At 60.7% G+C, this 11,376-nt stretch overlaps 2 protein-coding genes across 2 annotated transcripts; one reads left to right on the top strand and one right to left on the bottom strand.

The window, feature by feature from the left end:
- Window positions 1–301: 301 nt before the first annotated feature.
- Window positions 302–1,491, top strand: DCS_01132 (uncharacterized protein; the record flags this gene model as incomplete). Its single annotated transcript, XM_040798467.1, has 2 exons — window positions 302–1,344; window positions 1,422–1,491. The coding sequence occupies 2 exons, from the start codon at window positions 302–304 to the stop codon at window positions 1,489–1,491; spliced, it is 1,113 nt and encodes a 370-aa protein (XP_040659350.1).
- A 262-nt stretch (window positions 1,492–1,753) lies between these two features.
- Window positions 1,754–6,965, bottom strand: DCS_01133 (cystathionine beta-lyase; the record flags this gene model as incomplete). The annotated part of the gene is made up of 5 exons (XM_040798468.1): window positions 1,754–2,672; window positions 3,776–4,791; window positions 4,898–5,150; window positions 5,925–6,339; window positions 6,566–6,965. 5 exons carry the CDS (start codon window positions 6,963–6,965, stop codon window positions 1,754–1,756), a joined length of 3,003 nt encoding a protein of 1,000 aa, XP_040659351.1.
- Window positions 6,966–11,376: the final 4,411 nt, after the last annotated feature.

Raw genomic sequence — 11,376 nt, forward strand, 5'->3', positions numbered from 1 at the left:
TGCTAATTCTCCTACCTTTACTTTCACTTACAGCAACGTGAAGTGAGAATTCGCACGGTGCAAGTGGGGGAGGGTTCGTTCAGCCATGAAATTATCCAGCGATATACATGCAGTCGTTCAGCTGCCAAGGGCGTTCAGCTCATGTCCACCCTCTTTTAGCCTGCCTCAGCCATGGCGTGGGACCCGAACGGCTTCGTGTGACCTTCATTTCCGGAACCATGACGATATTAATAGTCCTAGGGCATCTCCTGAGCAATGGCGGCAGCGCCGGATGTACGTGTGTCCCTCCTCCACCGTAGCCATGAAACAAACGACGACGAGGACGACCAGCAAGGAAACCATCATCGGCCGACTCAGGGGCACCACTCTGCACATCCCCAACCTCCGGTACCCCCTGCGGCGTTGGCCTGGGCCTAGGAGAAATGCGCTCTACGAGGACATGTCCATGCTCGTGCGGGGCGTCCTCCGCGACGCCGCCATCGTCGTACCAGCCACCAAGACCCAGAGCGTGTGCGACGACTTCGCGCTCATGGCATGCCTCTGGTATCCGCAGGCATTGCGTGCCCAGCTCGAGACGCTGGTGAGGGTCCTCGTCTGGGTCTTCTTCTGGGACGACGGCTTCGAGGGCGACGGTCCGCTCGCCGCAGACCTCGACGGTGCTGAGCGCCGGCGGAAGAGCACCCGCAACGTCATTCGAGCGACGCTAGGGCTGGGTAACCTCGCTCCGGACGACGAGGTCGACTCTCTCAATGGGCTCCTCTTCGGATGCAGAGAGCAGTTCGCCGGCATGTCCCGGCCGTATCGTGAGCGCCTCTATCGCAACATCGACGACTTCATCAGCAGCTGCGCCGCTGAGCAGCACGTGCGACTCGCGGGGATTGTTCCCGACTTCAAGGGCTACATGAAGGTCCGCGTCGGTACCACAGGCGGCACCATCCTGTGTGCCTTGCTGGAATACGCCATGCAGACGGAGTTGGCGGCCGAGTTTATTGATTCCGACCACCGCAGGGGGGTCGAGAAGAGTGTCGAGATCATGATCGCCTACATAAACGACATCGTCTCGGTCAAGAAGGAGCTGGACGAGGGTGCAGGATGGACGCCGAATGTCCTCTACTCCCTCATGGCAGGCGGCATGACGGCGGAGGAGGCTGTCGGATGGGTATCACGGGAAATGGGCCACGAACCCCTCCTGCTTGACCTGAGGGCGTTGCTTCTCCGAGTGGAAGTGTCCCGGAGGGAGGCGAGGCGCAGGGAAAGCGTTTGGAAGGCGACCGACGCGGAGCAGTCATGCCAAAGGTACATTGACGGATGCAGGGCCATCATCGTCGGCTGGCTCGAGTTCGGGTGGGTACCTCGTCCAACGAATAATAATAATAAGTATAGACACCAACGATGCTGACTTGGCTGCTTCTTGTTCATAGCTTGCTCTCATCCCGCTATGGCATGCCAGAGTTTCTGTGTGAAGATGGCTCCCTCGACGTCGTACTCTGATCCTCTCCTCTCTCTCCTTCCGTCATGCTCCCATCATGCTCCCTCATGCTCCCATCATGCGCGGTACGGCACAGTAGCTCGAAAAAGTACATGAAAAATGAAAATGAAAAAGGTCTAAAGAGATTAGAAAATGAAATGAAGGCTTGCGCGTCCTACGTTGGTCCAGCGCAACCTCGGCTCGCGCTGGTATGCCCGGCGGTGGACTCGAAAGGGCGGTCCAGTGTGCTGTATCAGAATGCAAGGATGGTGAAATGACTGCTGCTCACTGCATGCCCATGGGGTAAGCCGTCTTGACGAGGTCTGTAATGGTGACAATCTTGTAGCCCCGCCGACGCAGCTCGGGGAGGACGGTGCTCAACATGGGCGCGGTCCAACCACGACGGTCGTGGCAGATGATGATGGCGCCCGGGTGGGCCATGCTCAGGATGTGCTTCGCGTTGACGGTGGGGTACGGTATCTGGGGGTCGTGGGGGTATATGCTGCCGAGGACGATGCGGAAGCCCCTGTTGCCGAGCATGTCTCGCATGCGCAGGTTGAAGAAGCCGGAACCTGGACGGAAATAGTTGTTGGGCAGTATCTTCTTCTCGGCTTCGTAGGCGGTCACGAGCTTCGCCTTGACCTCCTTGACCTGTGCCTCGAGCTGGTCGTTTGAGAGCGACGTCGAGGGCTCGTCGTGCATCGCGTGGTTGGCCAGCTCGTGTCCGTCGCGGATCAGCTGCCGCAGCGTGTCCTCCCGTCCGTCGACCTGGGCGCCGATGACGAAGAAGGTGGCGTGCGCGTCGTTTTCCCGCAGGATGGCCATGATATCCTTGGTGTGGGGCGAGGGCGCATCGTCGAGCGACAGGGCGATCACCTTCTCATTCGTCGTCACCTCGAAGAGGACATCGGGGAAGAGGCGGCGCAGGCTGCCGATGAGGTAGCGCGGGGGCTTGTAGATGCAGTAGACCGAGTAGAGGGGCAGGACGAGGAGGAAAAGGAGGGCGGCGACGGCGGCGAGGGTGGCCATGCGGTTGCGTCGGACCCGTCGCCGAAGCTTGGTCGGGAGGCGAAAGAGAGCGATTCGGGGCATGGAGACGAGGCGAGCCGAGGGACATTGGCTGGGGATCTTCGCAGAGGAGCTCCTCGCCGTCGGGCAATCGTCGCGCGCAACTCGGTTCAGGTCGGCGGCATGCTCCGGAGGCCTGCGCGCTTGTTGCCGGAGGGGTGGAGGATGGAGGGTGGAGGATGCAGGACGGGTTGTCGGTTTCGCAGTCGGCGAGGTTGGATTGTGACGAGAGCCTGCCCAGTCCACCAGGGCTGCACTGCACGGACGACGGAATAAATGTACTGTACAGAAATGCTGTGCTGACGTGTGCTCATCCAACCCGAAGGTGAGCAGCAAATCCGGAGCACGAATGACGAACGGATTGGAGCGTTATCCCGGTCGAGATGCTGTCGGGGATGCGCAGAGGGGTAAATGGGCTGGAAGGCCGGAAGCGAGGAAGTCAAGAAGTCGAGCAGGTTGTGACGGCAGAAAGCAAACCCAGCAAAGGACGGCGGCGGCAGGGGTCGGGATGACGGGATGCGGCTGCCGTTGAGCGGCTACTGCCAAACGGAGAGTCTAAGTAATAAGTACAAGCGACAAGCTAGCGTCGCCGTAGGTTGGCTTGTTGGTCGCAATTACCTTGCCATCCGTTTTCGGCCACATGCAGCGGGGTGGTGGGTGGAGATGTCTTGTTTGTCGTGCCTGCCTTGCCTTGCGTACTGTATCTGTCGTGCCTGCTTTGCCTGTCGTGCCTGTGCCTGCCTTGCCTGTCTTGACCGACTTGCTTGTCTCGGCTCGCCTCCGGGTCAGGCATCATTCGTTCACAACGATCACAACTTCGTACGAGCAAACCCACCTAGTATTCCAATACATTCTCGGTGCTTGCGTGCCGGCTGTAAATATCGGTCTATGCGTGCACTTGGGACAGGTCACGGCCAGGACGGTCAAAACCAGACCGAAGCGAAGCATGTTGACACGCTCCGTCCCTCCTTCCTTGTTCATCTGCCCGTGCGACTCGTGCTTCAGCCATGGCCTGATCTGATCTCATCCAGGATGTACCTGGACCGCTCTTGCCCCAAGGGTGGCAAGTCCCGAGGGCTGCGAGTTGCGAGTCTCTGGCACTAACTTACTAGTACACGTGCATGATAGCATGGTATATATATGTACGTGCACGTGCACCGAGGGCAGAGGGGAATGACGAAGCTAGACCAGCCTACATCTCTTCGTACAACGAGTCGATTGAATCGATGACCGTCTCACCGCAATGACTCGAGTCCCTGTCGGAGATCCTCGGTGAGGTCCTCGAGTGATTCTACACCGATGCTCAAGCGCAGCAGCCTCCTGTCGACGGCCGGGTCCGACATGGCCCGCCACTCGATGAGGCTCTCGACGCCGCCGAGGCTCGTCGCGTGGTGGAAGAGCCGCAGGCGACTGGGCAGCGTCATGGCCGCCTTCTGGTCCCTCATCCACACGGCAAAGACGGCACCGTAGCCGGCTGGCATCTGCCTGCGCAACCAGCTCCCCTCCGAACTGGCCTCGGCCTGCAGGCTCGCGTGCTGCACCCGGTCGACGAGGCTGCCCACGGCCGAGCTCCGGTCTTGCATCTCCCGGGCGAGCCAGGCGACCAGAGCCGAGGCGGTGGCGCTCTGGCGTGTGACGCGCAGCTCGAGCGTCCGCAACGATCGCATGCCCAACCAGCCCTCGAGGCTGCCCATGACGGAACCGAGGACGAGCCGGTCGGCGACGAGGTCTGCCATCCAGTCCAGACCCGGCCGCAGCGCCAGGACGCCGCAGAGCATGTCCGAATGGCCGCCAAAGTACTTGGTGCCGCTGTGCATGACGACGTCGGCGCCCCACGCAAAGGGCTCGAGCAGCGGCGGCGGCGCAAAGGTGGCATCGACGGTCAGGTAGGCGCCCACCCGTCGGGCCTTGTCGGCGTAGTGCTGCAGGTTGCGTGCCTCGCCCGTCGGGTTGAGGGGCGTCTCCACGTGGACGACGTCGCCCGCCCGCAACGCCGATTCGTCGCAGTCGAGCGGCAGCCGCTCGAGGCCCGTCAACCGCGACAACAGGTCGATGACGCCGTGGCAGCCGTGGTAGCCGTCGCCTATGGCGATGCGACGCGGGTTGATGCGCACCAGCATGGCGTGGAAGGCCGCGAGGCCCGACGAGTAGGTCAAGGACGGGCCGCCGAGGATGGAGGTGAGCAGGGCCTCGAGCCGTGTCGTATTGGGGCAAGAATCGCGCGAGTAGATGTGCGAGTCGCGCGGCGCCGCCGGCTGCGAGGAGAATTTCATCAGCAACCTCGGAACCAGTTCGACTTGGCAGCACGCACAGCAGACTCTTTCCAGCCGAGCGCCTCCAAGCCGAGCGTGGGAGACGTACGTCGATGTTGTCCCAGCCGAGCAGCTGATCCGGGTCGTCGCTGTACCGGAACGTCGTGCTGACGTGCATGGCCGGCGCCACGGCTCGGTGGGCGGCGATGCGGTCATCGGCGTGAACGGTCCGGGACGACAAGGACAGCCGGCCGAGGGCGACGGCATCATCAGCGGAGTCGTCGGAGGCGGCGGTCGGAGGCCCAGAAGCCGTGGCGGCTGCCGGCACCTCGATCACTTTTCCATTCGCCATGCTGTGCTGCCTAGATTCGACCAGTCTCGTACCTGTCCGGGCTGCGGTGCAGGAAAATCCGAGCAGTTGCTTCCGGAGTTTGGTGAGGTCAACAGGATGCAGGCGAAAGGAGGTGTGCATGTCTCGCCGTTCCGATGTGCCGAAGCGGGGCAACGCGGATTACCGTGACTCGTCGGTCGGTCCGAGCAAGGCGGAGCGCTTGAGGGCGGCGGCACTCGATCCAGGAGGTCCAGCTCGGGCGGTCCCCACCGCCCAGGCCCCCCCCCACGAGCAGTGGCATGGGAAACGAAAGGTGCAGGTAATAATAATGCGTGCGGAGTGACGTTCATGACACCAAATACCAACAGGCATGAGCACGATGCGAGTCGGATGGAACGGCTACCAAGGGGAGAAAAAGAGGGAGGTTTGGAGATTCCGTCACCCTCACCGTCGAGTCGACGATGCATCTCATCGTGTTTCTCATTTCATTCGTGCGGCAGCTAGCTACCGTACACCATGGCGCCGAAGTGCACATCAATACAACACTCCCTTTGCCACTCCTTCGCGCAGTCCGCATCCCGTAAGCGAGTGTTCTGTTGACTCTGCTCGATAGTCAATGCTTGCCGCGGTGGCGAACGAGTGTTCTGGGCGCCGCTGCGCCAAAACGCCGTCGCAAAAAGTATAAAACGAAAAGGAGAGAAAAGCAAGGAGAGGCAGGAAAAGAGGGTCGAGCGAATGAGGACGGTGGAAGCGAGCTCGGGAGAAAGGCGGCCAAGGTATCCTCGGGCAGGAAAACGACTCTCACGCGCATCGTGCCTCGTCGGCTACCGGCGGTCGCTCCATTCTGGTGAGCTCGGCGCCCTGGCCGCTGTTGCCGCGCTTTCGGCCGGTGATGAAGAATCGAGAGACGGAGGTGTCCCCGGCCGAGTCCCGATCCTGCGACTCGGCAAACTTGGAGAAGAAGCCGCGGAGGCGGGTCGGCGGCGGCTTGTGGTCCTCGAGCCCGACGTCCTCGAACCCCTCCTCGGCCGTCGGCGGCTGGCGCTCTATCCTGCGGTCCATGGCCGAGCGGGGGACGCGCGGGAGGTAGCTGGAGTCGAACGTCTGACCCGTCGGGGAGACGGGGCTGGTGGCGACCGGCGACCGGGCAGAGATGTCCTGGCTGGTCAGCTCACGAGGACGGTGCGGCCGGGGGACAGGTGCGGCGTACAAAGGATCGCCTGTAGGAGTCGAAAGATTCACGCGAGATGGAAAAGTGTTCCATGTCGCCGAAGCTGCTGGTGCTGCGCGTGTCGGAGGATCTTCTCGAGTTCAGGAACTTGCGCGGCCACGGCGCCTTTTCTTCCGTTGGCGACGGCTGCTCGGCAGACAAGAAGGACGGAGACCATCAGCCACGGCGCGGAAAGGAAGGGAAGGGAGCAGGATCCGTGTCCGGGGCACACATACCGGCAGGTAGACGCCGCTGTCGTTGACGACTGTCGGGCCGAGAGATGGTCAGTCGAGGTGGCACGGGGACGGGGGGGTCGAGGTCGGGGTCGGAGATGGGGATGCAAGGAGGAGGGAGGGGTTGCGGAGGGGGTCGGTGGAACTTGGGGGCTCGCGCACCGCTCATCTTGTACTCGCCGGTATCTTGACTTCTGGAGCTGCGCGAGCTCAGGATGGACGACGCCTTGGACCCGACCGTGTCGACGCGCTCGAAGCCGGGCTGGCAGTATAGCTTCTCCAACGCCGGAACCGAAGGCACATGCTCGTCGTCGACGTCGACGTCGACGTCGGCCTCGGCATCGGCCTCGGCATCGGCATCGGCATCGGCTCTGCGCGTCGTGAAAGGGTTGCGGATCGGCATGTTGCCCGGATCGATGCGATGCGATGCACCTGACGCCGGTCGGGACGGGCAGGGATCGGTGACGAGAAACAGGGCCAGGATTTCAGGAAGAGCGATCCGCTCTCGCTCTCGCGGCGCGGCAGAGAAGGATGGACGGATCGACGAGTGCGCTCGACGCTTGACGGGGGTGGCTAACGATTGCTGCCGACAATGCTTGTTGCCAGGCGCGGGCGGACGGCGGCAAGACGGAGGGAAGGGGGGTGGGCAAGTTTGAGCATGAAGGGTGGTGAGAGGCGAGAAGCGGTGGCAGTTGGATCGGCGACAAGGAGATGGGATGGACGGAAGCAGCAGCGACATGGAGCTTCACCTGGTTGGCCTAATACAACCTGCGCTGCACTGCACTCGTAGTTGGTGCCGAACTGCACTAGTGGTAGGTACCGCACCAGCACTGCAGGAAGCGGTAGCAGGACCTTGCTGTAAGTACTCGAGGCTTAATAGCACCTAGGAGAGCGGAGTAGGTCAGTAAGTTAGTACCTTGGCAGGTACTTGTTTACGACCCTAATCGCCTCCAAGCAACAGCTTGGTACTTACTAGGTACCTTAGTAAGTAATACCAGGCTCCAGGGAGTAGCTGGTGTATTTCTCCGATTGCCGTGGGGCGGTCCCATTGCCCGCCCGGGCGGTCGGGTGGTCGGTGCGCGACGCTGGAAGGAGAGCAACTCGCACGTTTCAGCCCAGAGGACAGCGTGTACAATGGGCAACTAACTGTAGCCGGTTAGGGTAGGGGTAGGTTCTAGCACGAGCACTGTGGTTGCTAACATGTGTTCGATGTGCGGTGCGGCGTACTCGTTATGCTTGCGGGCAAGGCAATAAACGCGCCCCCCCCCCCCCCCCCCCCCCCGAATTAGGTTCAGGTGCCACTGACCACTCGGTGCACGGCGCAGCGCAGCTGGCGGAAGAGCTTCCAGTAATACCTAACACTAACCTTGGCAGCTACCTAGTAGGCACTAGGTAAGGTACCTAGTGGTTGGTCGTGGTAGGTCGGTACAGGGCACCGACCATATCTGCCGTTGCTCGAGCTGGCCTCCGATTGCCTGGACTCTGCACCGCGCCGGCTTCCTCAGCCTCGAGCTCGGCGAACAGGACAGGACGCCGCGGATGCAGGTGCAGGAGAAGGGCATGTGCCCCGGCATCAAGTGACGGTGGTGACTTGCCAAGGTAGGTAGGTAGGTAGGTATTAGTGGCCTCGAAGGGGGAAACGGTGTCGCTCGTACGCCCACTCGAGGACGGCCCACAGGGTACGGAGTGCGGCTGCTGGTATGTACCGTCGCGGCCGAGCACCTCGCCGAGTCCAGGGAGCTGGCTGGACCGCAAGGCCCGGCCCTGGCGGGGCTAGCAGTGGTGTGGTGTTGGTCGTTTTGGCGGTGCCGGTGCCTTGGTGCCCGACGGCGGCGACATTTGGCCGATGGTGCTCCGGGCAGCGTCGCTTGGCGAACGGGTAGCCAAGATCAGGCTCAGGTCGTGCCAGCAGCAGCACGTGAAGACCTGCGCAGGCCGCGCCAGCACGCATGCAGGTGGATGGCAGATGTGCATGTACGGTCCGTGTCAGGAACGGTAGGTGTAAACGAATCCGACAACGCCATGGCTGGTGGCATGTCCGTCGTCACATACGCGCACATGTGTGTCGGTGGCCTGTTGGTACTAGGTTGTCGGTAGCCTGTCGGTGGCCTGTTGATAGCGCCATGGCAGGCCGCTGTGTTTGGTACGACAAGTACGGAGTACTTGAACGAGCATTACCTGCGCGGCTAGAGTGGCCGCAGCAAGTGGTACGGCGGTTACCCACCATTCTCATTGCTGCAGAACCGTAGAACTTGTAGTAATACGGAGTGCATGTCAATTGCGACAATACAGTGCATCAGCACTTGCCTACCTCTGCAGTAAATGTATGTACCTGCATTGTACCTCGTTAGTAATAGTAGTAGCGTGCCGTCACCAGTTGCGGCACGGAGCAGGTTCTACTGTACATCCTGCTTGAAGTTCATATGGTAATACTCCGTACAGGTCCATGTGCAATCCTGATGTGCATGCCAGTACATACCCGTACGGCAGGGATCAGAGTCGTCTCACAATCGTACTAGGTGGCTTCTCCGACAGTAAACGGCGGCCAGGTAATACCTTCGTACATAAGGTACTGTGCTCCGTACTTACTGAATACTTGCATGTACAAGCAAGTACATGTAGTCGGGCGTCGACCAAGTACTAAGCACTCGGGTCCTGTAGGAGCACAGGAGGAGACGGTCCATACAAGTATACTTACGTGTAACAGGCCCATGTACTGCGTATACAGTATGTAAACTATTATTATTTATTTACAAGTACTCCGTACAGTAGGTGCAGATGGGTATTGATAGTTCAAGTACCAAATACGGAGCGCAACAGAACAAGCTGGCATGTCTACCTAAGTACATCAAGTTGGCATTTCTACAACAGAATAGCAATGCCACAACCAGTTGGCAACTCTACACCTACTGTAGTTCGTGCAGTAATTACCTACTCCGAGACCACCTACTAATTATTTACAGTACAGTGCTTCCCGTCGCGGATTGGTACAGTATTGAATGCACATTGCATGCACCTACCTGACCTTGAGCGTACCGACTTGTGCTGCAAGTACTCCGTACATTCGTACTATGTACTCCGTAGGTGCATGTACGTTCTCGCCTACCGAGTATTACCTACTTGCTCGTAGGTGTCACGCATCCCGACTTCGCGTACAGAGCACAAGACCTGGCAGACAACAAGACTTTCTGGCAGGGCGGACAACCCTCGACCCTCCCGAGATGGCATTGCGAGATCTGTCCTCGTATTCGTACTGCTCCGCCCGCAGATCCGTATAGGAGGCCCATCATGCCCGATCCTAGGCCTGCCAATGTACTCCGTACTCCGCACTGTACTTGCGCGCGCAAAGGACGGCCTAGTGTAGCACGCCCAGCGGACACGACTGCTCCTCACGTGCGTGCTCTTCGTCCATCGCCTTCACATCCCCCTTCGCCCGTGTTCCGTCCGGATAGCTCAAATTGACGTCGACCAAGGCTGTTCCACCATGACGAGTTCGTCGAGTCGAGCACAGCACAAGTGCGAGCGCTGCCCATCACTTCGACGCGACGGGCCCAGCAGGTCCCACCAGCCTGTGGGTTTCTTCCCCACGATACGACGAGCGTCATGTCGTTGCCGAGGAAAAATGCTCCGTCGACCACGGAGCAGCCCCATGCGATCACGACAAAGCCCACAAAGACTGCTGCGCTGGAGGAGTGCTCCGAACGCATGAACCCCATGGTGCAACGCAGCATGGTACGCCGCCGCCGCGGGGCGGTAGAGCACGGTGCGGCCGGGGTGTTGCTGTGCTTGCCACCATCGGCAGCAGGGCATTCAGCAGGGCATTCATCCAGCAGGGCATTCATCCAGCAGGGCATTCATCCAGCAGGGCATTCATCCAGCAGGGCATTCATCCAGCAGGGCATTCGGCGTGGCATTCATCCGGCGTGGCATCCGGCGTGGCATCCGGCGTGGCATTCGCTCAGCATGGCATTCAACGCGGACCATCATGGGCCGTCGCCGCTTGCCTGTCGACGCCCTCGCCCCCGCCGTGGATTCACAAACGGGACAGGAGATTGCCCATCCGCGCACATGTGCGGAGGCCGCTCGCATCCGTTCCTGGGGAGCACGAATCAGAGAATACGACCCAACCACCGGCGAGCATCGGCTGCATGTCGCAGGCAAGGATGCCGCCGGGGTCGTCGTGTTGCCGTCCATTTCGTTGGCCCATCGCCGACAGCCTCGAGCGAGAGAGGCCAGGGCCCTTCCTTCCTGCGCCGGAAAGAATCATCTCGGTGGCACCTCGCCTGCGTCCAGCACGTACTTGCGCGTGCGAGTACATGTGCTTACTTGCTTGGCCGTACACCTACCTACCTACGCCTACGTGCGAGTAACCAGCAAGTACCGTGCAGGCGGACGGTGTAGTGTTCGTATTGTGTCGTGTACCGCTATATATACCCATACCCCATGTGCAGGTGCCGCACGTATGTCGAGGATGCTTGCGTGTCGAGCAGCCACGGACTCCCGTCTGCCACCTGCTTCACTGCCCACCCGTCCTTTGTTTGCCCCGACGTTTTCAGGAGCCGTCGGTGCTTCGGCACGAATCTCGCTCATCCTCGCTCATCCTCGCTCTCCTGCCTCGTGCGGACGGGTGATGATTGACGCTCCCAGCAAAGTCTAGATTCGCCATGGCCACACCCTCCTCGGCCTGATCAACGACCAAGCTCTCTCGGCCGCGCATCTGCCCGCACCCAGGACCGGCCTTTCCCTCTTCCTTTTTCGTCCCAAGATCGTCGGTGCCGCGCCGTGCCGCCATCGGTTCCTCGACTCGAGCCGAG

Source organism: Drechmeria coniospora, chromosome 01 (assembly GCF_001625195.1).
Source record: "Drechmeria coniospora strain ARSEF 6962 chromosome 01, whole genome shotgun sequence".
Lineage (NCBI taxonomy): Eukaryota > Fungi > Ascomycota > Sordariomycetes > Hypocreales > Ophiocordycipitaceae > Drechmeria > Drechmeria coniospora.